The sequence below is a fragment of the Salvelinus fontinalis genome, chromosome 27 (assembly GCF_029448725.1).
Source record: "Salvelinus fontinalis isolate EN_2023a chromosome 27, ASM2944872v1, whole genome shotgun sequence".
Classification (NCBI taxonomy): domain Eukaryota; kingdom Metazoa; phylum Chordata; class Actinopteri; order Salmoniformes; family Salmonidae; genus Salvelinus; species Salvelinus fontinalis.
The window spans coordinates 11,320,380-11,348,094 of NC_074691.1; the positions used below are offsets into that span (position 1 = coordinate 11,320,380).

At 41.7% G+C, this 27,715-nt stretch overlaps 1 protein-coding gene across 18 annotated transcripts in view; it reads right to left on the bottom strand.

The window, feature by feature from the left end:
* Nucleotides 1-27,715, bottom strand: part of LOC129825034 (receptor-type tyrosine-protein phosphatase kappa) — a 164,928-nt gene that overhangs the window by 91,599 nt on the left and 45,614 nt on the right. For all 18 annotated transcript variants that reach the window (XM_055884694.1, XM_055884698.1, XM_055884697.1 and 15 more), the window contains 2 exons: nucleotides 13,497-13,619; nucleotides 5,748-6,019 (listed from right to left, as the gene is read on the bottom strand). In XM_055884694.1, the coding sequence (XP_055740669.1) occupies nucleotides 5,748-6,019; nucleotides 13,497-13,619 (395 nt within the window). The remainder of the gene's footprint in view (nucleotides 1-5,747; nucleotides 6,020-13,496; nucleotides 13,620-27,715) is intronic.

Sequence of the window (27,715 nt, forward strand, 5' to 3'; positions counted from 1 at the left end):
ACTCACAGACAAACAGACACAGACACAGACACAGACATAGACACAGACACACACAGACACAGACATAGACATAGACACAGACACAGACACAGACACAGACAAAAACACCCCTCTCTCTTGCCAGGCACCCACTCATCACATCACCCACCTGATGGGGTTGGGTATTTGCTGTTCTCTTATCACTTCACCTGTCACAGAGAGGCCTGGCTAGGAGAGGAGGAGAGGCATTCTGCAGGGGATCTACACCCCCCTCCCTCCCATCTCCCATCTGCATTTATTCCGCTGATCATTACCACAGCAGTCAGAGTAAACACTGTCAGAAAAAAATACCACAATTGATACAAATGTGACAAGAGAAAAGCCTTTTATTTCCTTGGGAGCAGCCCGGGAGACGTCGTTCATCATGTCTATCGGGGGAGATGTGTGCCCAAATGTTTGCCTTTAAAGAAAGATGCAGTAACCTGTTTTCAGGGCTCCGATGAGATGTGCAGTGCTGCGAAGGCTCTCGCTCTCTTCCAGGATGGCCCATTAGAAGCAATATATTCTGGCTTCAGACTCCCTCCCATGATTCCTCGCCGGGCGGTTCATAGGAGGTGCATCCCTCTCAGTTGAAGAGTAATCTCTCAGCTTTGAGCGATCAATTTCAATCTATCATTTCACCCGCTGCATGCCGGCAGAGGAGCAATCTCCATAAACGGCCATTACGCCGTACTTTACTTTAATACGGCAGAGAGCCCCGACAACACTGAGGAAATGGGCTTGAGGAAAATGGAAACATGTTTTGAGGTAGATACTGACACTCTCCCTTATTAACGCTGATTGTTTCCGTATTCAGATCAATGGCCGGGGCCAAATCAGAGCAATTGCACTTGGAGAGGTCGAGCCTGAAGCATGATGAGAGGGAGGGTAGAGACCTGTAGTGAGGGTAGATGTTCACCCTGGTAGGAACGGGAAGCAAATTCCTGACCGAGTCATCAAACCGCCAAACCAGGGGTAGGATATCTACCAGAATAAGGCACCAACACTGACCACAACGGAAGAGCAAACAGGTCTTTCAAAAGGGCCCAGTGTGGCTCTAATCACGTTAATCATCTTAAGACTGTGTCATTAACACTGATTAAATGACTCTAATGGATGTATTGCATTGCTCTGCTCCGGATGGAAAAAGCCCTCTGTGCAAGAATTCAATTTAACTCAATGTAGCACAGTCAGCACCTTCCAACAGGTCAAATACGGACCATTAATGATAATACCTGTTATTTCTACTCGACAGGAGGGCTGTATTCACGTACACACACAGTCAAAGCTCTGAACAAAGGAGAGACATTCTAGCTCTTTGTCAGGCTGTGCCTTAGAAGAGCCTCCTTGTCATTTGTTTCCTTCAGTGCAGAGAAGTGCTGAGAGCAGCGCCGTGGTCATTCCTCTGGATCGCACACGCGGGGGTCATAATCATCACACCTCACGACGCAGATGGAAATATTCAGGGCTAAACAAAGACCTCAATGCTTGATTTGCCCCCCATTCCGATCTTCTGCAGGCCATCTATAGGTTCAGAAGTAGTCAGAGCGTCAGGAATGAGGCTGCGTTGGGCCAAAATATGTGCGGGGGGGGGGGGGGGGGGGGTCAGCGTTGACGAGAGGAAATGGAACAACCTTGACAAGAAATGCCAGCCCCCAGCCCTCAGCCTTCAGAACTCCACCCTCCCCCACAACTCCTTCCTTCCCTATATACACACACACACACATTTGAACAAACCAACCCCCACCCACACCAAGTGTACACAACAAGGAGTGCTACAGGAACTGGCTTGCCCTCTCTCACACTCCTAGTGACTCACACTCCTTTAAGTCCTCAGTTGTCACTCCATTCATTAAAAGAGGCTCACACACAGACACACATCTCTAGCATGGAAAAGCCTACCAGTCTGAGCCCTAATTGTTTCAACAGTCTTGATTGGTTAAATCCACACACCAATTTGGTCTTGAGCTAAAGAGTAAACACCTGCTTGTGAATAAATCACTTGGGTCCTACAGGCCCCTCGGTGCCATTTCAGCCCAGACCCCCTCCATGACACCATAGTTCCTCTAAGATCCCCCTTAAAGACAAGTAGAGTTGACGGCTGAGGGTTCTGGACAGCAGCTAAGACCATGTAGATCAGTGCCCTTACCCCAGGACAAAGAGGAGACCGCATGTTTACTCTCAAAATGTCAGCTGCAGCATTACAAAACAGTGTCTACTGGAGTAGAACGTCTCATATCCACGGCAATTCGTCTGAACTGTCTGAAGAGACACACAAATAAATAGTCTATTGACACATGTAAATCATGCACATATGACTGCTTCACCAATGTGTGCTCAGCTGCTACATTCTGTTCAACGTTTAACAATCCCCAGAGAGTATGTCATCTCATCTCTAACATTTCATTAAACATTCATTCTGACACGTTTAATCAGTCCTAATTCATTTATTTCAATGCACATTCCAGAAGTGAAGAACTATCATAAATGTGAAATCACATGATTCAAATTTAGTAAGAGACCGATATTTACACACCATGACCAGGTGTCTGGGGTCATCCCTCCAATCAAAGGTGACAAATACACCAATCCAGGGCTTCACGGTGATGTGGATTTGGAGAAATGCGGACAAAGGTCAAATGAGCAGCAGCCTCAGAGAGAGAGAGCGAGGGAGAGAGAGAGAGGAGAGAGAAACAGGCAGAGAAAAACAGACAGAGAGAGAAAAAGACAGAGAGAGTGAGAGAGAGAGAGGATAGAGAGAAACAGACAGAGAAAAACAGACAGAGAGAGCGAGAGAGAGAGCGCGAGAGAGCGAAGGAAGAAGAGACATGCCAGCACTGGTCCTAGCGCTTCATTAGCTTCTCCCCTCTGATATCAGAGGCTATTAATTATAACGCTCTGCTCTCTCAAATGATGCCTAATCCCCTGCGTGTACAGACTTATTTACAGGCTAAGATGTCTAAGCTTGCTCCGGCCTCTGCAGGGGATCGGGGATGGGGCGGACTGGGGCTGCCAGGTCTCTATGAAGGGATCTATTCAGACAAGGCCTTCCCAGCACACCTTTTGGGAGACAACAGCTCAGTGGGAGACACAAAATGTCGTTCAGCAGGGGAGGAACAATGGGATGATGATCTCTGGCCTACGATTAAAAATAACTTGTTTTACCTGAATGTGGTCAACTTTGAGTAGGCTGACATTGCAAATATTGGCAATTGAGTTATGAATCATCACTGAAACATATACACAATTGATGGGCGAATGAACTGAGGATGAATGCATTCTGATGCCTTTTAAGAAATCGTATTGATGGAATAAATGGAAAATCTACATGTGTGCAGTTCTGAAACTACAGTTTGAAGAGACTACATGTGTAATGACTACTTGTGACCAGCAGAGGCAGCCAACTATAATGAAACAAAGACAAGCGCACACCTGTGGCCAAACCTTTTTCATCCTATTCATTCACTCACTCACTCACTCACTCACTCACTCACTCACTCACTCACTCACTCACTCACTCACTCACTCACGTCACTAATAGCTCACGCCAATGTAAGTACACCTACTTTACAAAAAAAAATACTTAAGCAAATCAACCATTTCATAACCGTTACACAGTGATGCTTATGTTTCTATTTCATCTCTCACTAATACTACCGTTCTGGTAGTACAGCGAAGTGTCCTCACTGAGGCATTTGGAAACACAGGTGTCCAATTACACTAGCCATTGTCAGCATGACAGCATGTCAGAAGGCCTTTACAACTCTAGCTCTGACACCACTGGCAAAGGATACTACGAAACCAAATATCTGATTAGAATAATAAGCATCACCCACTTAAAATTCCCTATCACTCCAAGATGACACGTGTTGACAAGAGTACTGAATCATTCATTCCTTCCAATTAGTGACATGACAGGCCACGGGTTTCATTAACCATACAGAGAGAAAAGGAGGCAGCAAAAATGCAAATGAAATACTTACAAATACGGCATTGGCAGAGAAAGAAAGGGAGGCGAGCTTATTGAATCAAATCCCATTGCAAAAAGGCGGATAAATAAAGTATCTGAAGAGCGAAAGGAAGGAGAGAGAGGGAGAGGCGGCGAGGGGAGAGAGAGTACACTAGCTACTACATGGTAATTTGATATCCACAAAGTATCTGGCACCGAATCTAGTCCAACGTCTTTAGCTTTCAAAGTTTCCGCTCTCATCAATCAACATGCATTCTGAATATTTCAAATCCGTTTTTAGTCATTTACAGCCAATGTAGCCATCTCGCATGGTGGACCTGGCGTGCCTCCAGCGTTGTGAAAAAACAACAACTCTGAACATTGCTGGGGAAATAAAAACCTGCCTCCACTTACGTTACAGGCTGCAGCAACGACAGCAGCAGCTATTAGCAGGACTCTGAGGATAAAGAACCGGGCTATCACCCTTGCTCCTGTGTTACAGCCTATCAGAGGTATGGCTCGGGGCAGTTTGGGTTGTCACCCCAGAAATTCCTCACTGAGAACCCATACTTAGGGGTGGGAGGTTTGGGTTGTCAGGCCGGCTTTAGATGGCGCAGAGTGATATGCAGCTATCCTACCGGGCCCCTCTGGCGTACACAGCCACACACATTGCATTTGTGCCCCAGTCTCTACTCCTGAGTCCCGGTCAAGACCGATAAATCAGTGGCCTAGCCTAGCCGCCTTCCCCAAAGTCTTAGATAAAGATCCACGGTCCAGCTCCACTCGACCCCATTGCTAAGACAAGGCCTCATTACCAGTGCAGAAACGACCACTGTCTCGCGTGTGTATGTGCGTGCAAGCATGCATGTGTGTTTGAAGACCCTGTCCCGGGTTGAGGAACACAAGGGCAGATCGGGGCTGTAGGTCTTCCTGCCCATCTCCTCCTTAACCATCCATTCTCATTACATAACTGGCTACTTGAGAGCCTTTCTTATCAGCTGTAAATCTGACGGCGAGGAAGGTGTAATGATCTTCAGTGACTTGCTATCACTCCCTAATTTACACCAGGGGAAAAAAGGTATTGACCTGTGAAATGAACCACCATTTCTCGTCATGTTGCATGACCATGCATGATGACATTATACAATACAATTAGCTTAGCAGTTTTATTGTCCAAAACGGAGCAAAATGAATTGGCCGTAAAGAAGGAAAACATAATAAACAAGAAATAAATTCAATGATCCAGCTGACATTTGGAGAACTATGCATTTGCCTACTTTCACGATTAGACGCATCACAATCAACATGGCATTTGAAAAATGTGAATATGCGCAAATTAATCCCTATTTATATGGAATCAGTTCATTGCCCATGCCCTCTCAATAATAATTATTTTAATAATTAAACTTCTATAATTTATAGTCTTTAATATCCTTTTCCGGACCCTGACTAATTTGAGAATCTAATTGCAAGCGTTGAAGAAAATTACAATTCCATCTTGGCTTAAAGATCATCAAGCCCCAACAAAGTCCAGTGAACCAGTGAACAAGAGACATACAGCCAATAGGTCCATCTCCATATCAGTGCTACAGAGGCCTTGGTCCGTATGCATCAAATGTAGGAGAGCTGATCTAGGATCAACCCCCCACTGTCCATCTAATCTTATTTATTGTGATCTAAAAGTCTAAACTGATCCTAAATCAGCACCCCTACTCTGAGACGTTTCATACAAACGGACCCAGATGGATAGGTAATGGAGCGATGTAGTGGCTCTGTGTACCTGATACTCGTTGGGCCAGAAGGTACTGACGGCCAGCTCAGCGCGGAGCCATTCCTTCCCGGTGTAGCTGGTCACATTCCAAATGGGATTAGCCATGGGACCTTTGTTGACCTTCACCAGGATGTTCAGCGTCCCGGGGCTGGAGCCATCTTGGGTGTACAATAAGTAGTTGAAGTCAATACAGTGGGTGTCGTTTTCCTTCATTACTGGCAGCTGGATGCGTGCCTTCTCTCCGGCGTCGTGCTGGGAGGAGTCCACCATCATGTAGGAACCTGAGGAGGGATAGAAGAGAAGGAGAAGAGAATAGAAGAGAGGAGAAGAAGAGAGGAGAAGAGGGGCATTAGAGAACATGGAGATAAGAGGGGCCTAGAGTCAGACTCTCAGCAGCTAAGGTTCTCCAATCCACAAGTGCTCCAATGTTTCTTAGTAACACATTTTTGGGTAAAGACCAAACAAATAGAAATGCTTCAAATAAATGACATTTTATTTGATTAAATACAGTTAGATTCAATAAATGAAAAATAATATGATAATTTGGGGAAAATTGTCATGTGGAGTTCAGTGCAGGTCATTTAGTGTTGATTTAACAAACAAATATCAAATTCAATTCCTATTGGAATCTTTATTATGCATGATTTAAATCCATTTTGCTCATGTGTTATCCCCTTAAGCAAGACATCAGGCCTAGCCAAAGCCTCATTTCACAACCATTTGTCACAACACCAGTACATCTGTTCACCATTTTCAGGCCTGCCAAAACAATGACTCCAATTTAACTAGAGTTCTGATGATTCATATTGTACGAGAACTCTGAACCATCGTTGTGTACTCAGCTCCAAGCAAAGAAAAAGTTCTAAGAAATCTTTTAGGAACCCATCTGGCTGTGTTTATGTGTGCTGAGTTTTTAATGGAGAGGATTCGCTGTGAAGTGGGTGATATTTTCAAGGTGGTCAAATACAACGAAACCTTTGGAGTGCAACAGTATACATTTTCTTGACTTGTGGTACTTGTGGCTATTCGTAAATTGCATTTACGAATAGCTAATTGTTGAAATGTATATATTTCCAGACCTTTGAAATGGTCTGTGTTCAAAGGTGAGTCTTTGTCCTTGGGAACAAAGGGAGTTTGTCTGTTGGAGGTTTGTTTCAGGAAAAAGGTACAAAAAAAGCCTTCCTCCCCAAAACTAGGCAGTTCACCCTTCCCAATGTCCCGCTCCCTCCCCCTCCTGACAGACAGTTCCAGCAGGGCCAGGCAGTGTATTTTTCACCCTCCCCCGCTAACCCCTCCTCCCACCTCCCTGACGAACCGTTCCAAGCCAGGCAGTGTGTTTCTCATCAAGGTACAAAATAAACATGAGGCCTCAACAAAAAAAACGTGTCTGTTTCTCTCTCATGCATTACTTCTTTACGAGAGCAAGATCATCAAGCTTTCACGCAAAAAACTAAAGAAACGGAAAGAGAGCTAGAGCCAAAAGCTGTTGGCAATTCTATTACACACATCTATGAGTTTATTTATTTATTTCACTTCCCCACTAAAGCTCAAACAAAGGACATCCAAAGATGAACAAAATCCAGACTTCTTTTTTTCCTATTAAAAATCCTTTGACTTTTTTTCAGAGAGGGAAATAATCGTACAGCAATAATAAAAATGGGAGAGATGGGAACTGTTTGCTCCACAGTATTTGAAATCAGCTTCGATTCATGAGGACTGAAAACAAACAAACCTTTCTTCTGTTTATGCCTCCAAATTCCAACGGTACCATGATAGCCTGCTATCTCTCTGAATCACACAGCCAGCCTCAAAGCACGATCCTCCTTTCAGACACGGGCAGGTTTGAAAACTGCCCATCATATTAACAACATACTGTACATGTGCACTCCTTACATTCTGCATGTGCTCAATTACGTGCACTTAATATATGAACTCAGTTAGCCTACATGTATTTATTTCACAACCCCGCACTCTCAATAAGATGAAAGGTGTGTTCAGAGCAACAATTGCCAATTGTGCGCCGCCTTATGGGACTCCCGATCACGGCTGGTTGTGCTACAGCCCAGGCTCGAATCATTTTCTGTAGTGATGCCTCTAGCACTGAGATGCAGTGCCTTAGACTGCTGCGCCACTTGGGAAACACCTCAGGAAACACCTCAGGGAACCAATTGCTGCCCATTTCATAGCCACTGGTCTCCAATCTGCATCACAAAGACTATTTCCCAGAGAATGTGAGCAGCTTTTACCCCTATGGCCCTTCCTCGTTGTGATAATTGTTGGTTAAACACCTGTTTATCAAACCAGGTCCTAAACGACCTGGCGATCGGGGTCGGGAATAATGCGGCTATGTGAAATGACCAGATGGGGATTCACTGTATCATATTACTCATGAATGGCCTCTTGTGTCTCAATGCAAATTGGTAAGGGTCTCGGTCGTGTAAATATGTTGTCTGTTTTATGATTGATTCCATATTCGATGTCGGGAGAACCACTTAGGCCCCTTAGAATGGCATTTTGACTTGAGGTATGATATCCATGACAAACCGAGATCAAGCAAGGGTTCGTTTTTCTCCAATGTGTCTCACCAAAGGCTAAATCTGTTAAATCCATCAATGACATCAAGGCCAGAACCCTTCTCAGATTCATAAGCAGTGTTTCAGGATGCAGCTGGGTCCACTCTTAAACCACGGCTGAAAACACCAGAAACCAGGCCTCCGCTCAACTACCGCTTTACGACAGATTACAAATTTCCCCCAAGAAACAACAACCTGCAATTAAGGTCAAACCCTGGTGTTAAGTTGAGTACAGTGGTGCCCGGCCACAAAACACTGGCTTCTCTACAGTGTTTGGGGAGCAAGTGCCACAGACTAGTGCTGTGGTGGTATTCCTCTGCAGAGCTCCAGAACATTGGATCTGATAAAGCCCTTGGCCTGGAGAACAGGGGAAGGCCTAAGCCTGTTATCTCACTCAGAGCTCCAATCCTCAGGGCTCTCCCTTTCTCTCACGAACCCAGCCTGCCCTGCTATCAGTCTACATCAACATGGGCCAGATAAACTAGGCTGAAATATGAGATTCTCAAAATGCAGGGGGGGGGGGGGGGGGGCATTGACAGCTGTGGTGATTTCCCTCTCTGGACCAGTGGCTGATTACATTCTTGATCATAATTCAACATTACACAAATAATTAATTTATGTAAATTCAATTTACTTTGAAAGTAGTTTAAGAAGTGTGAGCCAACGGGTTTATAAAATGGTGTTTTAATGCATCACGTTAGACTTAAGCAAACAAGCACATCATCACTCATATCCAACCCGACACAGACTTTTCAGAATTGAGCTGCAGATCAAAAGCAGATGTTTATGCCTGGTGCTGTTTGTAGTGAAACCCGATAGCCATTCAAAAGCAGAGCCGCTTTGTTCGAGCGAAACAAACACAATCTCCTCTCCTCTTTCTATCAATGTATACGGTTGATCACGAGTTGTAGAAGCAGTGTGAGAGGGGAGAAGAAGAAAAAATACATGTTTGTCTGGAACAAAGGGAAAGCAAGCTAGAAGTCTCTCTGTTAATGCCAGAGCGATCAGATTGTAAGGAAGACCCAACTAAGCTCCTGATAGGCCATATCGCCTGATTCAGACAGGCTTTTTAACACCAGGGAGAGGGAGCTGTGTTTATTTGATGCACCTGGGTTATTCTAATATGGTGATTGGCAGTGTTTGGGAAGCTGCTCTGAAAATTGAGTTTATAGTTACCAACTACTTCACACTGGAAGAAGTTAATTTACCCTTAAGAAAAATATAGCTTACTTAATAGAAATGACTTAGAAAAAGTAGTGAAAGATTATCATATCTTAATCTGAAATGTCGTAGACTACAAATTGCAAGAACAGATCACTCTGGAGTTAGATGTTAACAGAATGTGTAATTTATCCTATTCAACACAAAAGGAGAGACCTAGGCACACAAGTGAAAATTAGGCAGGTCTGATGTCGAAAAAAGAAAGGCCTACTTCACCCATATTTTATTTTAGCAACAAAAGCAAAAAAGAATGTGTAGGTTCAGTAGTTAGTAGTTAGCTGCACCACTATATGGCAGAAAAGTAATTAACTACTAAGATTTGAATTTAGTTCAACTACCACCACGCTACTGCAAAATGTTATTAAATTACTAGTTCAACTAAATGTAGTTCACTACTCCCCAACACTGGTGATTGGCAACGGTGTTTAATCAAGAGCTGAAACTAATGACGGTGGAGCCGGAGCCTGAGCCGAGCTGAACTGCAGTGCTGGCTGAGGCTGAGCAGCACATGAGAGAAGCATGGAGCAGTATAGGAGAGACAATGACAGAGCACCACATCACTCCTCCACAACCAACCAACCTATCACACACACAGAGGTTTCACAGATCTCTACAATCCACTGCTGTCATACATCGATCCCTTAGACAAACAACCAATGATCCCAGCCAAAAACAACCCAAACAAACCATTCTGAAACAAGAGGGAAACTCTAACCTGTTTCTTTTGGTGAGCTTGGCACATTTTGTAAGGATCTGATGTGAGCGTATCTAATGTAATTGGATCTGATGTGAGTTTGAAACAGAGGAAGTAGCATGTCGGGGAAATGTAATTTTAATTGACCATATGGAATAAGTTCACTGGGTGACTAGAGCCTACAGAAAATGTAAATACAATCTTTCAAGGAACTCAAAGATGATGACTACACACAACAACTAGATGCCAGACCACAAACATAAATCCTGAATGGGCATCTCCCAAAGGCTTATTAACAGGCACAACCATAGAGTTGGGCTGGGAAGTTACAATGAAGAAAACAGGTGTTAAACAGACGATAGCACTTTACCAACACAACTACACACAAACCCTCTAAAACGGCAGACTCCTTACATTTCTACTGCTTATTTTCTATCCTTCTATCTAATGTTTCGAAAAGCTTCTAAGAACAACAATTTGAGAAAGACTAAAAATGGTGAGAACATTGTTGCTCGATTTAGGCGTACAATACATGTACAATAAATGAATGTAACAAGCAATTTCCCCTGCCGTTACGCAACTGCGGGGGAGGGGGTGAAAAACATAATGCCAACATTCTGTATAATTTCCTTTCCTATTACTTTACAATTACTCATCCAAAGGCGGAATATTAAAGAAAGGAATATATACATATATATTTTTTCTTTTTTAAATATGGCTTTTAGAGTGGTTTCCTTCACATCAACGTCAGGTATCCAGAGGATGAATGCAGTCCACAAGATGGCTGTCATCAGATTCATGCCAGTGCACAAGATGGCTGTCATCAGATTCATGCCAGTGCACAAGATGGCTGTCACCCATCATGGCCTCAACCGCTGACAGAACAGTCTTGTGAGTTACAAAGGAAACAGAGAGAGAGCCTGAAATGCCAAACAACGACTCCTGCTCTTGCATCGCATAAAAATCATGACAATTCAAACCCTGCTATTCCCTATTAGGACTCTCTAATCTAACAGTGAAAAATATAATAATCAGGCTTCATCTTGTTATACACTGCCCTGCCCCACATTAGTGATCAGCCTCTACTGATTGGCAGGAGAGGTGTAGGCCTAACCAAGAGCACCGGTACTCAGAGAGAGAGGCGTGAGGTTTGACACACTGGTGCAGTCAGTGCTGTACACCCACTCAGCCTTTCCAATGGGAGGCTTAATAGACCAACAGGGCCTGACACTGGCACTGGGCCAAGCAAGCCTGAGCCAAGCCTAACCCCACCGGGACCAAATTATAAGCACAGCTCCAAATGAATATTGATCGAGGGAGTCTCAAGCATTTGTTCTTCAGCGTTGAGAATGCCGTTTAGAAAAGTGTTCTTACCCAAAATGTCAATCAAACATGGTTTCAGAGATAAGGAACGGGAGGTTTCTGCAGGGTAAATAGCACTTGTTATCTTGTCATGGAAACTCCCTGATGTGTCTGCTTTTCATCCTCCCTGGCTGAGAAAGTATGTTAAGCTACTTTATGATGAAGCTTATTCCATTTGCAGGATCTGGTTGCTAGCTGGAAAACACTGGAGGCTGATCAAATCATGCTGGAGCTCTATTTGCTTTGTTATGAAGGGGGGGAGGTAGAGAGTGGTCCTGCAGTCAACCTCATGTCCTTTCACCCATTAAAATGGGGGATCTCAGCTAGAGACGGCCTCACATTCTTCTCAGGCAACAGCAATGTGGGAATATTGTACTTTGTCAGTACACAGGTCCCTCCAAACCTTTACAAGACGAGATTTGCAAAAAGGTGAGGCTTTATTTCCGCTCACAAGATAATCATTCCATTTGCTTTCGTTCACTCTAGAAGTCATGATCAATGAAACAATCACTTTATTTCATTATCACTGCCGTTGCGTGTTTTCAAACAATAGCGAGGCCCGTTAATGGAGCTAATTCCCATTGGAATGGAAACTCATCCCTCCTCTTTAGATTAAAGGAACATCTGCTATACTGTTCGCCGTTCCGTCTCTACCTGAAAAACTCGGTAATTCACCATAACTGACATACAGTAGTAAACTGGCACCAAGGAACAAATGAAAACAAAAAGACAACATTGTTGGAGGATGACACATTAAAGACAAAACCAGCGCCAGAACTATCAGTGTTTGACATGTGGCTATGCAATTGTGATTTTCTCATGCCATCTGTTAAACACTACAAGTGCAATGTAGTTCTAGCACATAATAATCCTCCTCTAATTTCTTACCTCACAAAAGACCACGTAAATATTTCAAAATAAGTTTAAACCAGATATCTCTGGTTTCCGGTCAAGTCGTGTTGTAAAAAGTGCCACCCTGAAGAAGGCAGAGTGATGCGGAAACGTTGGTGGTTTACCCAATAAATAACAGAGAGTTTATATACAGAGAGAGAGTGCGACTCTCTATATTTTTATAGCTTACAGTAAAAAAAAGTGCCCAGCCATCATTTTTGGGCCAGACAAATGCCGCCTCATTGTGTAACATTGTAATGGGACACAACCTTTTTCAGAAAATCTGCTGATGACCTTTTCTGTTCCCTTGCATGATTAATGACCTAATATCTTACTAAATTGGGAAATTTTGCTGAAAGGGAAATGCTTTAAAATCCTACCCATATCACTCCTGTCTATAAAAAAAACAAGTGATAAAGCTGTGTAGAGGTGAATAGAGAAGGTCACAGGGCCCACGTCTCCACTTACCACGTTGCTTTCCTTGATCTCAGATAAAAACCTTCATTGTGTTGGACAGTCTTCAAACCTAAATATACATTTTTTCCGCTGCCGAGCACAAAGCTTTTTCTCTCTCCTCAGGAAATTAAATGACTTATTTCCTTCTTAGAATTTGCGAAACGTTGGAACTAAGACTGTATTTTGGGGTAGTAACAAAGACGGAGAAGAAGACGCAAGGCCCTGAGATTAATTTCCTTCTACCTATCCATCGTTTCACCTTCCTTCCTTGTCTCCGAAACGAGCAGCTGTCTGCAGTTCCCTCATTAGCTCCTCCACTTACTCTGGTGAGTTTACACATTAGCCCAATATTCTTCTTCGCTTGTTTTTGCGATGGAAGCACTAAATAGATTACATTTGCAGCTAAATGTGCAGGGCAAAGTTAACTGTGTTGCTTTTGTTAGTTTTTCTACAGCAGGTGTTGGGAACTTGGGGTAGTGGGCCTTGGTCATGTTTGCTAACACATTGCAGGGAGGGAACAGCGTCCATTAGGTTTGTGGACATGGTGGCAGAGAGTCTCACCTTGAGGCAGTTCAGACGATAAGTATGGCACTTCCTGTGCGCTGACATGGGTCCAGTCAAAGTCATCGTAGGGATCCTGCTGGTAGTCACACTGGGCTGGGCCATCGTCAAACGTACAGCCACCTGGAAGGACAAAGAGAAAAACATGAGGTCATTTTCTCAGCTAATTCCATATTGCCGGTTAATAACATTGTGCCCTTTATTAATTTACTAATGAATTACCACCAATTGCAACAGGTGAGTCCAGTGGTACCTCTGATCACCAGCCAGGGCAGTATAGGCCTTCTATCCCCCTTCCTACCTAGATAGAGTCTCCTCCGTTTGGTAATGCAGCATGTGCTAAGATCTGACAACTGAGTAGGCACGAGGAGGCCATGCCACCAGACAGCTCAGTCACACAGCGCTCTCCTTTTTCAGTTTCAGGCTTAACTCAGAGCCAGTCATTTGTGAGATGGTGTGCATAAACAAAGGCCCTCCTGAAGGCCCTACCTGGAAGTCGACATGTCACAGGGCCTGACCGGAGCAGAGAGGAGAGACAGGCCTCTAATGACTTTGACATGGGTGCCTAATACGTGTAGCCAATTCCACCTGAGGTCACTGGTGACTTATGGGAGGAGATACTCATTCCAAGTCCTCTGGATGAATTATCGGTTGTTGAGAAAGAGCTTCTCAGTTTGAAGAGAAAAGGGATTGTGTTCGGCAGTGTTCTTCCTCTTGAGTTTTCTGGCAAGCTATGTATATGAAATGCCAGGTCTATATTTAATGGTCAAATTTGAACACGGTTAATTGTAGGTTAAAATCCCAATGACCGGAAAGGCGCATATAAATGACCTGTACCTCTCTGCTCATTACCAAGAGAGAGTTCTTCACAAATGGAAAAAGGTCACCCTATCTGGGTACAACCGCTGATCTTTCAAACCTCTGAGTGATGGCACACAGAAATATCATAATTTGCATTTTAATTCCAGGACAAAGGTAGATGCTAATTAACACTGGCTACCAGGGGGTTGTAGCTAAAATAAATAATATTCAAATCCCCCACAGGATGATACACTGTGTTTTCTAAGATAGCATAACCTCAAAAGCATCTACATTGAACACAAACACCAGTCATTACAGAGGAAACAGCAAGTGGGCACTCTGTATTGCGGTTGACTCATTTTTCCAATGGTTAATTAAAGTGCGGTGGAATAAGCCCAAAAGATAGACTAGGCTACATCTTAGAATTGAGAACAAATCAAACTACAGTCACTTCCAGACAGGGTGTCCCTGGACAACATATCCTGATTAATACAGGAATTTAACATTACTGACTGAGTGATTCAGAAATAAAGGGATTCTTCGGGATTTTGACAATGAATCCCTTTATCTACTTCCCCAGAGACACATGAACTCGTGGATACCATTTTTATGTCTCTGTGTCCAGTATGGTAATTTCGTAATAGCGTAATGGTAATGACTGGAAGTCTATGGTAATAACTAGCATGCTAGTTAGCAATTGCGCTAATACTAGTTAGCAACTTCCTCAAACTGCATGCAGAGATATAAAAATGATATCCACGAGTTCATCTGACTCTGGGGAAGTAGATAGATAAAGGGCTTAATTGCCAAAATCCCGAAATATCCCTTTACTAACTTTCTGTCAACTTAGAGTTGTTTAATCCCCAATTTTGAAGGTGATGACTCAACACAGCCCGTGCTTGTTTTGTGACCGGACAGCCACCGTAGATCAAATACATGCAAATGCAAACGCCTCGCAGCACCAAAAAACATTTATCACTTGTAAGAAGATCCTTCCATTTCTACCAATCTTGCTCAGCTTCAATATGCAAATATGAAGAGCTGCAACTGACAAAATAAGGCCCTTGTTGCACCAAGGCATCCTTTACTCCATCAAAAACATGCGAGTCCCTCTTCCTGCCGCCTAGTGAATGTGACAGAGGCCTTGGTATGGTCTAGATTACTCCCAGCAACTGGAGAAGGCTTACCACAAGGAGTTACATTAACGTGATGCTTACTTCTCTTAACAGAAATGCCATTTACATTGCCATACCTACATCTTTCCCTGAATGTAGTTGTTAAATCACTTCAGCTGTCACTGTAGCCTAATGTCACCAATAATGAGATTAACACAATTCTCCCAAATACAGTACAGCCCGAAAACGGCTGCAGGACATATAAACTCAGCAAACACTGCAGTGTACGCATGAGTGCCCATGAACAAAATGGTTCAGTCATGAACATGGAATGTGCAGTTTTGCTATAACATTCCAGAGAAATACTTCCACTCAACGTCTATATATAAACCCATGTTACATTTTCCATTACTGACAAACATGTGGCCCTCTTCTGGATGTGCTTACATTTCCCGCGCATGAATCTACTTTATGAGGGTACTATAGGTTGTAGTGAGTTTGACTTATCCATGAAAGGGAGATGAGACTGCCTGTTGGATGCATGGCACTGAGGGACTAATGTGTGTGAAAGTGTCTGCCCACACACACAGGCAGAGGCAGCAGAGCCACCCTCCAGCCCACGTCTTAGCAAACACCTTCTCCTCTCTTCTTTGTTCTGCCAGGAAAACCAGTCTGCCACCCCACAACACAATCTGCACACACGCACACAGACAGACTGACAGTCTCTGGCACCTGTGCATCTCTGACCTGGGTATTCTGGTAGACTTTATAGCATTTATCATCTTTGTCTAGAGAAGTGTTCTTGTTTCCTGTTTAATTCAGTGACACTTAACTATAAACTCCAAGAGCACAACATAAAGCCCTCCATGTCAAATCAAATCAAGGTTTATTTGTCTCGTGCGCCGAATACAACAGGTGTAGGCCTTACAGTGAAATGCTTACTTACAAGCCCTTAACCAACAGCACAGTTTTTAAGTTTAAAAAAAAGAAGGTATTAGGTAAATAATAGATACGTTTAAAAAAATATTATAAACAGTAAGAAAATAACGGTAGCGATATACAGGTTGTACTGGTACGGAGTCAATGTGCAGGTGCACCGGTTAGTCGGGCTATTTGCGGTAATATGTACATGTAGGATTAGTGAAAGTGACTATGCATAGATGACAAAACTGAGTTTGGACCGTCAGGTAGAAAAGATGTTAGTCACGGATGAGGGTAAAACAAAGCCTCTCAATGACAGTCACCTAGCCACTCGGCATTGCTTATGCAAGCACACATAACAGGTTAGTGGTGTTATAATTGCATTATTAGCGAGATAACAACTAGCCGCTAAAGAAATGAGTTGTAAAAATCCCCTCTGCCTGCAAGGACCCCGACGAGATGATTTGCATACTAATCTGAGGACTCAAATTTGGAAGTCTGCTAATGAAACAATAGTTTGCGCTTCATTTACATATTAAAATAATTATTGTGGCTGATAGACCTCGCGGGCGAACATTGTTCATATCCCTGATAAAAGTGGGTTAACAGCTCTATCACAACGCATACATGAACTATAGCCGCTCAGCGCCGCTTGTGTGAGGGATATAGGAACAAACTGCTTGCAATTATTGGACAATGTAATACAAGCCTCATTATTGGGAATACATATTTGGACCTATTAAAGGGACTAAGTAAATGTAGGGTTCAGCCAAACTGGGAAACATTCAGTGAAACATTCAACCATCTCATAATTATTTCCCATTAACATAGGGACGAGAAATATAGCTCTCCCACTCAGACATGCTTTTCATTGCTTTTGGAGATACATGACTACTGATCTGCATTATAGCTCTGAGAAGGAAATAAGTGGCATAGCATCTTTTCCACAGGCAAGTGTACTTTAAATAATACAGTATATCTCAAAGGTATGCCCACCGTGTACAATGGAATACTTTCACCACTGTCTAGACCAGAGAGAGACAGTGGGAAAACACACAATAAACACGTCGGTTTATTGTTGTGGTCAAGGATTATTCAACCATGGCTAGAACACAAGAAATCCAAGTCATTGTACTGAAGGTGCAGAAACCAATACATTTTGGCGAAGCCAAGAGGCTCATGAAGCTTACTAGAAACGTTACAAAATAATTGTTTAATAAAGCCAACTAAGTGTAGAAAACGCAAACAGAAAATCAATCAATCATAAAAATCTGTTGAACTAAATGGAAAAATATGAATAATGATCTAATTTAGATAGAGGGAAACAAATCAGCTCTGAAGTGTTCTTCTGAATAATGATGACACGGAGATTCAACTGAGGGTTAGTCATGGTAGAATGTTTTGTCAGGTCCAACTACGATCAAAGCCCTTACAATCACATTGAGTATACTAAATATGGATACTGAAAATTATACTAATGTGATGGTCTCACAAAGTGGGGTCAATATTCTGTCAACTGGACAATTGCAACATTCCAAAAACAATTTCGACCTCAAAAAACGGAAGTTCACTGCTGTTTTGAACAAAACATACCTCAGTACTGCGCCATGAAAACAGTGAAAAGGCTTAGTCAACCTAACAAAAAGTTGAAACCTGGACACGAATCAATCTTCATTTAAAACACTCTCCAAAGCCCAGTGCCTGACTTTGAAAACACCAAAAGGGCAGTATTTTATTTTATTTTATCAAATCCTGATTGCTGCCCCTGTTTTACATGAGAAAAGGTGAAATTGCTTAGAAATTATACAAGTCCTCATTTTTCTTCCATCCACAATATGCTTACTCTATAGGCACTATATGGTCATTGAGCCTCGGTGCACTACGAGTGCAGAGCTGACATCATCAAAAGGATGGCCCAGATAAAGGCAGGGGGAGCAGAGCACACCTCACCTCGCTTTTGTTAAACAAGAGCATGACATTGGCAGTAATTCATTATGCAGGGGATGAGATGAAGAAGGAATTCTACGCCACTGCCAAAGAAAAGGCCAATTAAAACCCATGAATGAAACCCTATTAAAGATTTTGTCCCCCCAAAAAAGCCATGTTTCTTTTTTGGCATTTTCGTCCTCTATAGCCCTGTAGCATTAGCTGCAAGACAGGCCACAATGCTTCACCCTCCGTTTCAGCTGAATTGGGAGCTTTAACTCACTGTTATCATGATGCCTGTTTGCATCCTAACTAATGAGCACCTATTTTTTCTCATTTTTGACCGCTTTCAGCTCCTCAGCTCTCCCTCTCCGATTCACCCTGTGTTCTGACACATAGCTTGGCAGGATGATTGTGAAGTCCAAAATCCACTAAAACCATCCCTGTTTGCAATGCCACGCATTTAATACATATATTCTTCCACTTATCCTGCTGGCAGACAGCGTGAAAAAAAAAATGTGGCGTACGGCTTCTCCCGGTTAATGAGGCAGAGTGCGGGCCGGGCCTGTTCAGACACCACACACCATCACTGAGGAGGAGGAGTGGGATATGGCCTGGGCCTTCATGGCCATCGCAGAGTCAAACTCACTTTTATCTGACAGAAACAGGGCCAATGAGGGCTCACAGCTGTAGTCAACTCCGAACCCCACAGTGCCCACTGCAGGGAGGCAATACGAACAGCCATGAAACCAACCTCTCCATGGGTTGATAGGCTCCAAAGGAAGTGACATCCCCAGAGTGGTGTGATGGTAGAGAAAGTCACAAATCACACGAGAGAGAGAGAAGAGAAGAGAGAAAAGCGAGAGAGAGAGCTTTCTGACTATATTATAGTGAGAGAAAAAAAGTGATTCTCTCAGGGGTTAGAAATGTGAACATATTCACAGCGGACATTGAGGGGGAACAGCTCACTTCCTCAGCACCCCTAAGCAAACTGGCTCCAAGAATAATACTATAACAGTACAATAAGCAGCTGTAACTGGAGACCAACAGGCCCTCTGGAAGTGCCTGGGTTAAGCTGTAACTGGAAACCAACAGGCCCTCTGGAAGTGCCTGGGTTCATGAGTGCTTTACACGGAATGATCTGCTGGACCATCTTTAATGGCCCATTTGTGTGTGTTAGTCTTCCAATTAAACATGATGTGCTTCTTGTGGGAGACATTTTAAAACTAAATAAAGCCAGATAGGATGACAGTGAGTGTAGGGTTGCTGTTATCCTCTCTCATAAAGTACAACCTGGTGATACAACACAAGCTTCTATTGGAGAAAGCCAACTCCTTAATACCAGGGAACTTCAACCGCAGCCACATCTTCTGGAAATGATGGCATCGAGATGGCAACTTGATGAAGAGATGATAACGGCCCAATCAGTCACCTCACATCTTTTAAAACAAAGCACTCGTCTCCCTAGTCCTTGTTTATCCCTTCAAATCCTGAAAAGTTGCTTTATGCATGTTTCTGTAAGATGTCTCTTCCTTCGGTTAACCTGTCCCTCCCAACACCTCCACCCCTATTATGCAGCCTGTTATGAAGAACAAAGGAGAGTGAACCGGCAGCAGCGTATAATTATAGAGAAAGTGTAGGCTTCACTGTTCTCGTGTTCTTGGACACATATTGTGTGGATCCTGCTCTCCTCCTGGTTCAAATGCTCTGTAGCTTATCTAACAGCTAGGGCTGCACAATTTCTTTCTGTTTTTTCATGGGGAGACAATAAGGCAGACGTTTTTGAGAAACGGGAAAATGTCAAGATTTGAATAGTAATAAAGATCCATGATATGGAGAAAAGAACCTTTCCATAAGCATTTGTCTGATGGCATAACCCCAGCACGTCTCCAGCCCTGTCTTGCTCTTTGCAAATGCTGGCTGAAGCCTCAGCGCAAACAAATCCAAAAACGCTCACTTGGAAAGGCTGAGGGGGCCAGTAAGGTCGTTCACATTGTGTATAAGACACTTAACTTCATTTCAGAGAGGTGTTTACATTAGAGAAAAAGCTTTCTGGGGTGAAAAAAAGGGAGCAAAATGATGGAGCGTGATTTGGACTGGGGTTGGCCATGATCCACCTTTGCACAGCATTTCAAAGCTTTCAGGAGAGGAGTGTCTAGAGGTCTTCACCAGTGGTGTAAAGTACTTAACTTCTCTAGGATAGGGGGCAGCATTTTCACGTTTGGATGAAAAGCATACCCAAATTCAACTGCCAGCTACTCATCCCCAGAAGATGACATATGCATATTATTAGTGGATTTGGATAGGAGACACTCTGAAGTTTCTAAAACTGTTTGAATCATGTCTGTGAGTATAACAGAACTTGTTTAGCAGGCAAAACCCCGAGGACAAACTATTCATAATCTTTTTTTTTTGAGGTCACTCTCTTTTCAATGGGTTTTCATTGGGAAACCAGATTTCTAATTGACCTTCTTGCAGTTCCTACCGCTTCCACTGGATGTCAACAGTCTTTAGAAATTGTTTTTTTCCTTTCTGTAATGAATAAGTACGCCCATCTTGAACGAGGGTCACTTGAAGTGTACTGTTTGTTAGAGGCACGTGACCAGAAAGCTAGCTACAATTTGTTTTAATCCTGTATTAAACACAGATCATCCCGTCTTCAATTTTATCGATTATTTACGTAAACAATTACCTAAAGTTGTATTACAAAAGTAGTTTGAATTGTTTTGGCAAAGTTTAACTTTGGCAAAGTTTAACTAACTTTTGAGATATTTTGTAGTCACGTTGCACAAGTTGGAACCAGTGTTTTTCTGGATCAAACGCGCCAAATAAATGGACATTTTGGATATATATATTGACGGAATTAATCGAACAAAAGGACCATTTGTGATGTTTATGGGACATATTGGAGTGCCAACAACAGAAGCTCGTCAAAGGTAAGGCATGAATTATATTTTTATTTCTGCGTTTTGTGTCGCGCCTGCAGGGTTGAAATATGCTTCTCTCTCTTTATTTACTCTGTTGCTATCCTCAGATAATAGCATCGTTTGATTTCGCCGAAAAGCCTATTTGAATTCTGACATGTTGGCTGGATTCAAAACAAGTGTAGCTTTAATTTGGTAGCTTTCATGTGTGATTTCATTTTTGACTTTTATAGTAATTTATTTGAATTTAGAGCTCTGCATTTTCTCTGGCTTTTGACCAAGTGAGACAGTAACGTCCCGCCTAAACTCAGATTTTTGGATATAAATATGAACTTATATGAATACCGAACAAAACATACATGTATTGTGTAACATGAAGTCCTATGAGTGTCATCTGATGAAGATCATCAAAGGTTAGTGATTAATTTTATCTCTATTTCTGCTTTTTGTTACTCCTCTCTTTGGCTGGAAAAATGGCTGTGTTTTTCTGTGACTTGGCTCTGACCTATCATAATCGTTTGGTGTGCTTTCGTTGTAAAGCCTATTTGAATGCTGATATGTTGGCTGGATTCACAACAAGTGTAGCTTTAATTTGGTATCTTTCATGTGTGATTTCATGAAAGTTAGATTTTCATAGTAATTTATTTGAATTTGGTAAAAAGCCACATTTTTACTGACTTTTGGACTAGTGGGACGTTAGCGTCGCACATATCCCAGAGAAGTTAAGTAAAAATACTTTAAAAGTACTACTTAAGTAGTTTTTGGGGTATCTGTACTTTACTTTTGATATTTTTGACCACTTTTACTTCACTACATTCCTTAAGAAAATATTGTACTTTTTACTTCATACATTTTCCTTGACACCCAAAAGTACCCGTTACATTTTGAATGCTTAGCAGGACAGGAAAATAGTCCAATTCAACCGAACATCCCTGGTCATCCCTATGGCCTCAGACGGACTCACTAAACACACACGCTTCGTTTGTAAATTATGTCTGAATGTTGGAATGTGCCCGCGGCTTTCCGTATATTCAAAAAAACTAGAAAATGGTCTAGTCTAGTCTAGAAAATGGTCTAGTCTAGTCTACTAGCTCTAATGGTCTAATCTAGTTTGCTTAATATAAGGAATTTGAAATGATTTATACTTTTACTTTTGATACTTAAGTATATTTTAAACCAAATACTTTTAGACTTTTACTCAAGTAGAACTTGCCTGGGTGACTTTTACTTGAGTCATTTTCTATTAAGGTATCTTTACATTTACGGAAGTCTGATAATTGGGTACCTTTTCCTCCACTGGTCTTCACGGATCTACCCAGACCAGATTACCGACCCAAGATCGGATCCAGCTTGGTGGCCACGGGTCTCGGATCTGTGTGACAATATGTGAAATACCAACGGTATCCAAAATTATATTTTAAGAGTTTATCTCCTTAAAACGTATTTGGGATAGCGGGGCGCTATTTTCACTTTGTAAAAAATCGTTCCCAAATTAAACTGCCTCGTACTCAATTCTTGCTCGTACAATATGAATATTATTATTACTATTGGATAGAAAACACTCTCAAGTTTCTAAAACCGTTTGAATTATATCTGTGAGTAAAACAGAACTCATTTTGCAGCAAACTTCCTCACAGGAAGTGAAAAATCTGTTCCAGGGCCTTCCTATTCATTTGCTTGAAATCTATGGATATACATGCACTTCATACGCCTTCCACTAGATGTCAAGAGGCAGTGAGAGGTGGAATGGGGTGTCTAGCTAGATCTGAGGTCGAATAAGAGCTCTTGGAATGACGTGACCACTATTTCCTTTGTTCAGCAATGCGCGGGAAGGAACCCTGGATTGCCTTCTGAAAAGCTTTCGTTATAGACGGCTAATATCTATCTAATATCTATCTAATTTGATTTTATTTGATACATGTGATAATATCATCGTAAAGTATTGTTTTTCAATATAGTTTTATCAGATTATTGAAAGTCTATCGGGAGTTTTGGCGTTTTCCGTTCTCTGCGTTTGGTGAAGATGGACAGCTTCGCGCCACTTGGCTAGCTTTGGTTGCTAATTCGACAGGAGAAAAGGACATTCTAAAACCAAACAACGATTCTTCTGGACAAAGGACCCCTTGTACAAGATTCTGATGGAAGCTCAGCAAAAGTAGGAACCATTTATGATGTTATTTCGTATTTCTGTGGAAAATGTTTAGTACTATTTTCCGCCCTCATTGCAGGCGCTGTCTCGCTATAACGTAAGCTGTATGTCGTACTAAAGTTATTTTTAGAATTCTAACACGCCGATTGCATTAAGAACTAGTGTATCGTTCATTTGCTGTACAACATGTATTTTTTAGTAAAGTTTATGATGAGTTCTTTGATTAGATTAGGTGAGTGTCAGAAATATATCCGGATAATTTTGTGCAGTTTGGCTACGTATTCACATTGTAAAACCACGATTTGTACCGCTAAATATGCACATTTTCGAACAAAACATATATGTATTGTGTAATATGATGTTATAGGACTGTCATCTGATGAAGTTTGTCAAGGTTAGTGAATAAATGTATATCTTTTGCTGTTTTTTTCGCTATCGCTACCTTTGCGGTGAATGAATGCGGTTGTGTTGTTGGCTATTGTAGTAAGCTAATATAATGCTATATTGTGTTTTCGCTGTAAAACACTTAAAAAATCTGAAATATTGGCTGGATTCACAAGATGTTTTCTTTCATTTGCTGTACACCATGTATTTTTCATAAATGTTTTATGATGAGTATTTAGTTATTTCACGTTGGTCTCTGTAATTGTTCTAGCTGCTTTGGTGATATTTGTGATTGTGGCTGCACTGTAAAACTATGATTTATACCTGAAATATGCACATTTTTCTAACAAAACATAGATTTATTGTATAACATGTTATAAGACTGTCATCTGATGAAGTTGTTTCTTGGTTAGTGACTAATTATATCTCTATTTGGGGGTTTTGTGCAAGCTACCTGTGCTGTGAAAGAAATGTCTGTGCTTTTTTGTATTTGGTGGTGAGCTAACATAAATATACGTGGTGTTTTCGCTGTAAAACATTTAAAAGATCGGACATGTTGGCTGGATTCACAAGATGTTTATCTTTCATTTGCTGTATTGGACTTGTTAATGTGTGAAAGTTACATATTTCTAAAACATATTTTTTGAATGTCGCGCGCTGCCTTTTCAGTGGAATGTGGGGGGGTTCCGCTAGCGGAACCCGGGGGCTAGACAGGTTAACAACAATTGTAAGTTTCATACATTTAAATGAATGTCAGTGGGTCCCCTTTCATCAAACCAAATGTGTCAATATCATTTTGTGACAAAACGGCATATTCACTTCATGAAAACGAGCCACTGCATGTGACGTGGGGTAAAATAGGCTACTTGTGGGAGAGGAGGGGGACGCAGCGGAGAAAAAAAGTGATAGCCTGTAGTCTATACACGGAGTGTATAAAACATCAGGAGCAGCTTCCTCATATTGAGTTGCACCCCCTTTTGCCCTCAGAACAGCCTCAATTCGACGGGACATGGACTCACTAAGGTTTCGAAAGCGTTCCACAGGATTGCTGGCCCATGTTGACTCGAATGCTTCCTACAGTTGAGTCGAGTTGGCTAGATGTCCTTTGGGGGGTGAACCATTCTTGATACACACAGGTAACTGTTCAAGTGAGTTTCAGAAACACTAAGTCGTTCTTTGTTGATGTGAAGAAGAAACTGAGCGAGAGAGATTACAGGGAGGAAAAACCGACAGGAAAATCATTTCCATTCGCCTCATTTATGCACATTGTGGATACAGAGGGGAAAAAGGTCACCCATATTTTTAAGACTTGAGCTATTTTATTCAATTTACTAGTTTATTTAGGATATCTAATTTATCCGTTTAGGTTTGGCCTATTTAGTAGGCTGTTTTGCTATTTTATTTTGGGTCTTTTCTTTGTTAAAAATAACAGTTTGTTAATGTTTAAAGACTTGAGCCAAACGTGAATTTTTCAGGATAAAGATGAGCGACTCAATTATACTCTAGTTTTGTGGCTTTCGTTGAAAATAAATAAGTTGTACTATAATGCAGAGTTACCGACACATTCTTTCTGATCGTCTATAATAAAGAAAATGTTTGACCGATTTAATCTGCTCATGTTGTGTGTGCAGTAGACTAATAGCCCTAGGCTTATCTACAGAAAATATTATCGCCTGATGTTGAAAGGCTTCCGATTGACTTATTGTGTAAAGCATGAGTAGGTATAAGAAATATCAGGACAACTTCTCTCTTCAGTTATGAATGTTTGAGTAACTCCATGGACGGTAGGCCTCCACAGCCGTGACATGGATGACTTTTCGATCAAACCCCGCATCCAAACAAATCACAGGCTGTATAGGCTAATTCTGTACGCCTTAAGGATATATCTACATTTAATTTAGAACAAAAACATATTAGGCTAGTATAATGAGCCTGACCTGAGTTGTAGATATAGCTTACCAAGATATATTTAACACACAGCACTCGCTAGCATCCTAAAATTACCACATAAAAATCCTCTAATCTCAAAAATGTGCTGAACAGAAACAAATTGAACAGATCTCTAAAAACCTCAAAATATTCTAGATCCAACTATAGCGTTTTCATAGAGTGAGCACTAACCTAGACCTAAAAATCCCAATTGTTGGAAATGACACTGGAATGCAGATGGACAACTCCATCCTTCCGTAGCCTATTCAAAAGCTTGCTGGTCAAACAAGCTATAGACACATTTTTGTCTAAATCAATGTTGATAAAAACCTTTAAAATAGGCTAGATTGCAATGTTGCCCAGTAAAAGAATAGGCCTACAGAATATTAGATAACAGACAAAAGTGAACTACAGTTGAAGTCGGAAGTTTACATACACCTTAGGCAAATAAATTTAAACTCATTTTTTTCACAATTCCTGACATTTAATCCTAGTAAAAATTCCCTGTCTTAGGTCAGTTAGGATCACCACTTCATTTTAAGAATGTGAAATGTCAGAATAATAGTAGAGAATGATTTATTTCAGATTTAATTTCTTTCATCACATTCCCAGTGGGTCAGACGTTTACATGCACTCAATTAGTATTTGGTAGCATTGCCTATAAATTGTTTAACTTGTTGGTGAAATGTTTTGGGTAGCCCTCCACAAGCTTCCCACAATAAGTTGGGGGAATTTTGGCCCATTCCTCCTGACAGAGCTGGTGTAACTGAGTCAGGTTTGTAGGCCTCCTTGCTCGCAAATACTTTTTCGGTTCTGCCCACAAATTGTCTATAGGATGAGGTCAGGGCTTTGTGATGGCCACTCCAATACCTTGACTTTGTTGTCCATTTTGCCACAACTTTGGAAGTATGCTTGGGGTCATTGTCCATTTCAAAGACGCATTTGCGACCAAGCTTTAACTTCATGACTGATATCTTGAGATTGAGATTGCTTCAATATCTCCACATCATTTTCCTCCCTCATGATGCCATCTATTTAGTCCATCTTGCAGCAAAGCACCCCCACAACATGATGCTGCCACCCCCGTGCTTCACGGTTGGGATGGTGTTCTTCGTTTTGCAAGCGTCCCCCTTTTTCCTCTAAACATAACAATGGTCATTATTGCCAAACAGTTCTATTTTTGTTTCATCAGACCAGAGGACATTTCTCCAAAAAGTACGATCTTTGTCCCCATGTGCAGTTGCAAACCGTAATCTGGCAATTTTCTGGCTATTCTATTTTCAGGTTATGTCGATATACGACTAGTTTTACTGTGGATATAGATACTTTTGAACCGGTTTCCTCCAGCATCTGGGATTGATTTGCACTTTTCGCAACAAAGTATGTTCATCTCTAGGAGACAGAACACATCTCCTTCCTGAGTGGTATGATGGCTGCGTGGTCCCATGGTGTTTATACTTGCATTCTATTGTTTGTACAGATGAACGTGGTACCTTCAGGCGTTTGGAAATTGCTCCCAAGGATGAACCAGACTTGTGGAGGTCTACAATTTTTTTCTGAGGTCTTGGCTGATTTCTTTTGATTTTCCCATGATGCCAAGCATAGAGGCACTGAGTTTGAAGGTAGGCCTTGAAATACATCCACAGGTACACCTCCAATTGACTCAAATGATGTCAATTATCCCATCAGAAGCTTCTAAAGCCATGACATATTTTCTGGAATTTTCCGAGCTGTTTAAAGGCACAGTCAACTTAGTGTATGTAAACTTCTGACCCACTGGAATTGTGATACAGTGAATTATTAAGAGTGTGCAAAGCTGTCATCAAGGCAGGGTGGCTACTTTGAAGAATCTCAAATATAAAATATATTTTGATTTGTTGAACACTTTTTTGGCTACTACATGATTCCATATATGTTATTTCAGAGTTTTTATGTCTTCACTAATATGCATAAAGAAAAACCTTTGAATGAGTAAGTGTCTCCAAACTTTTGACTGGTACTGTAGATATTTAAAATGACCGGATCCTGTCGGGATCGGGTAGGAAATTATCGGATCCAATTTGGATCTCA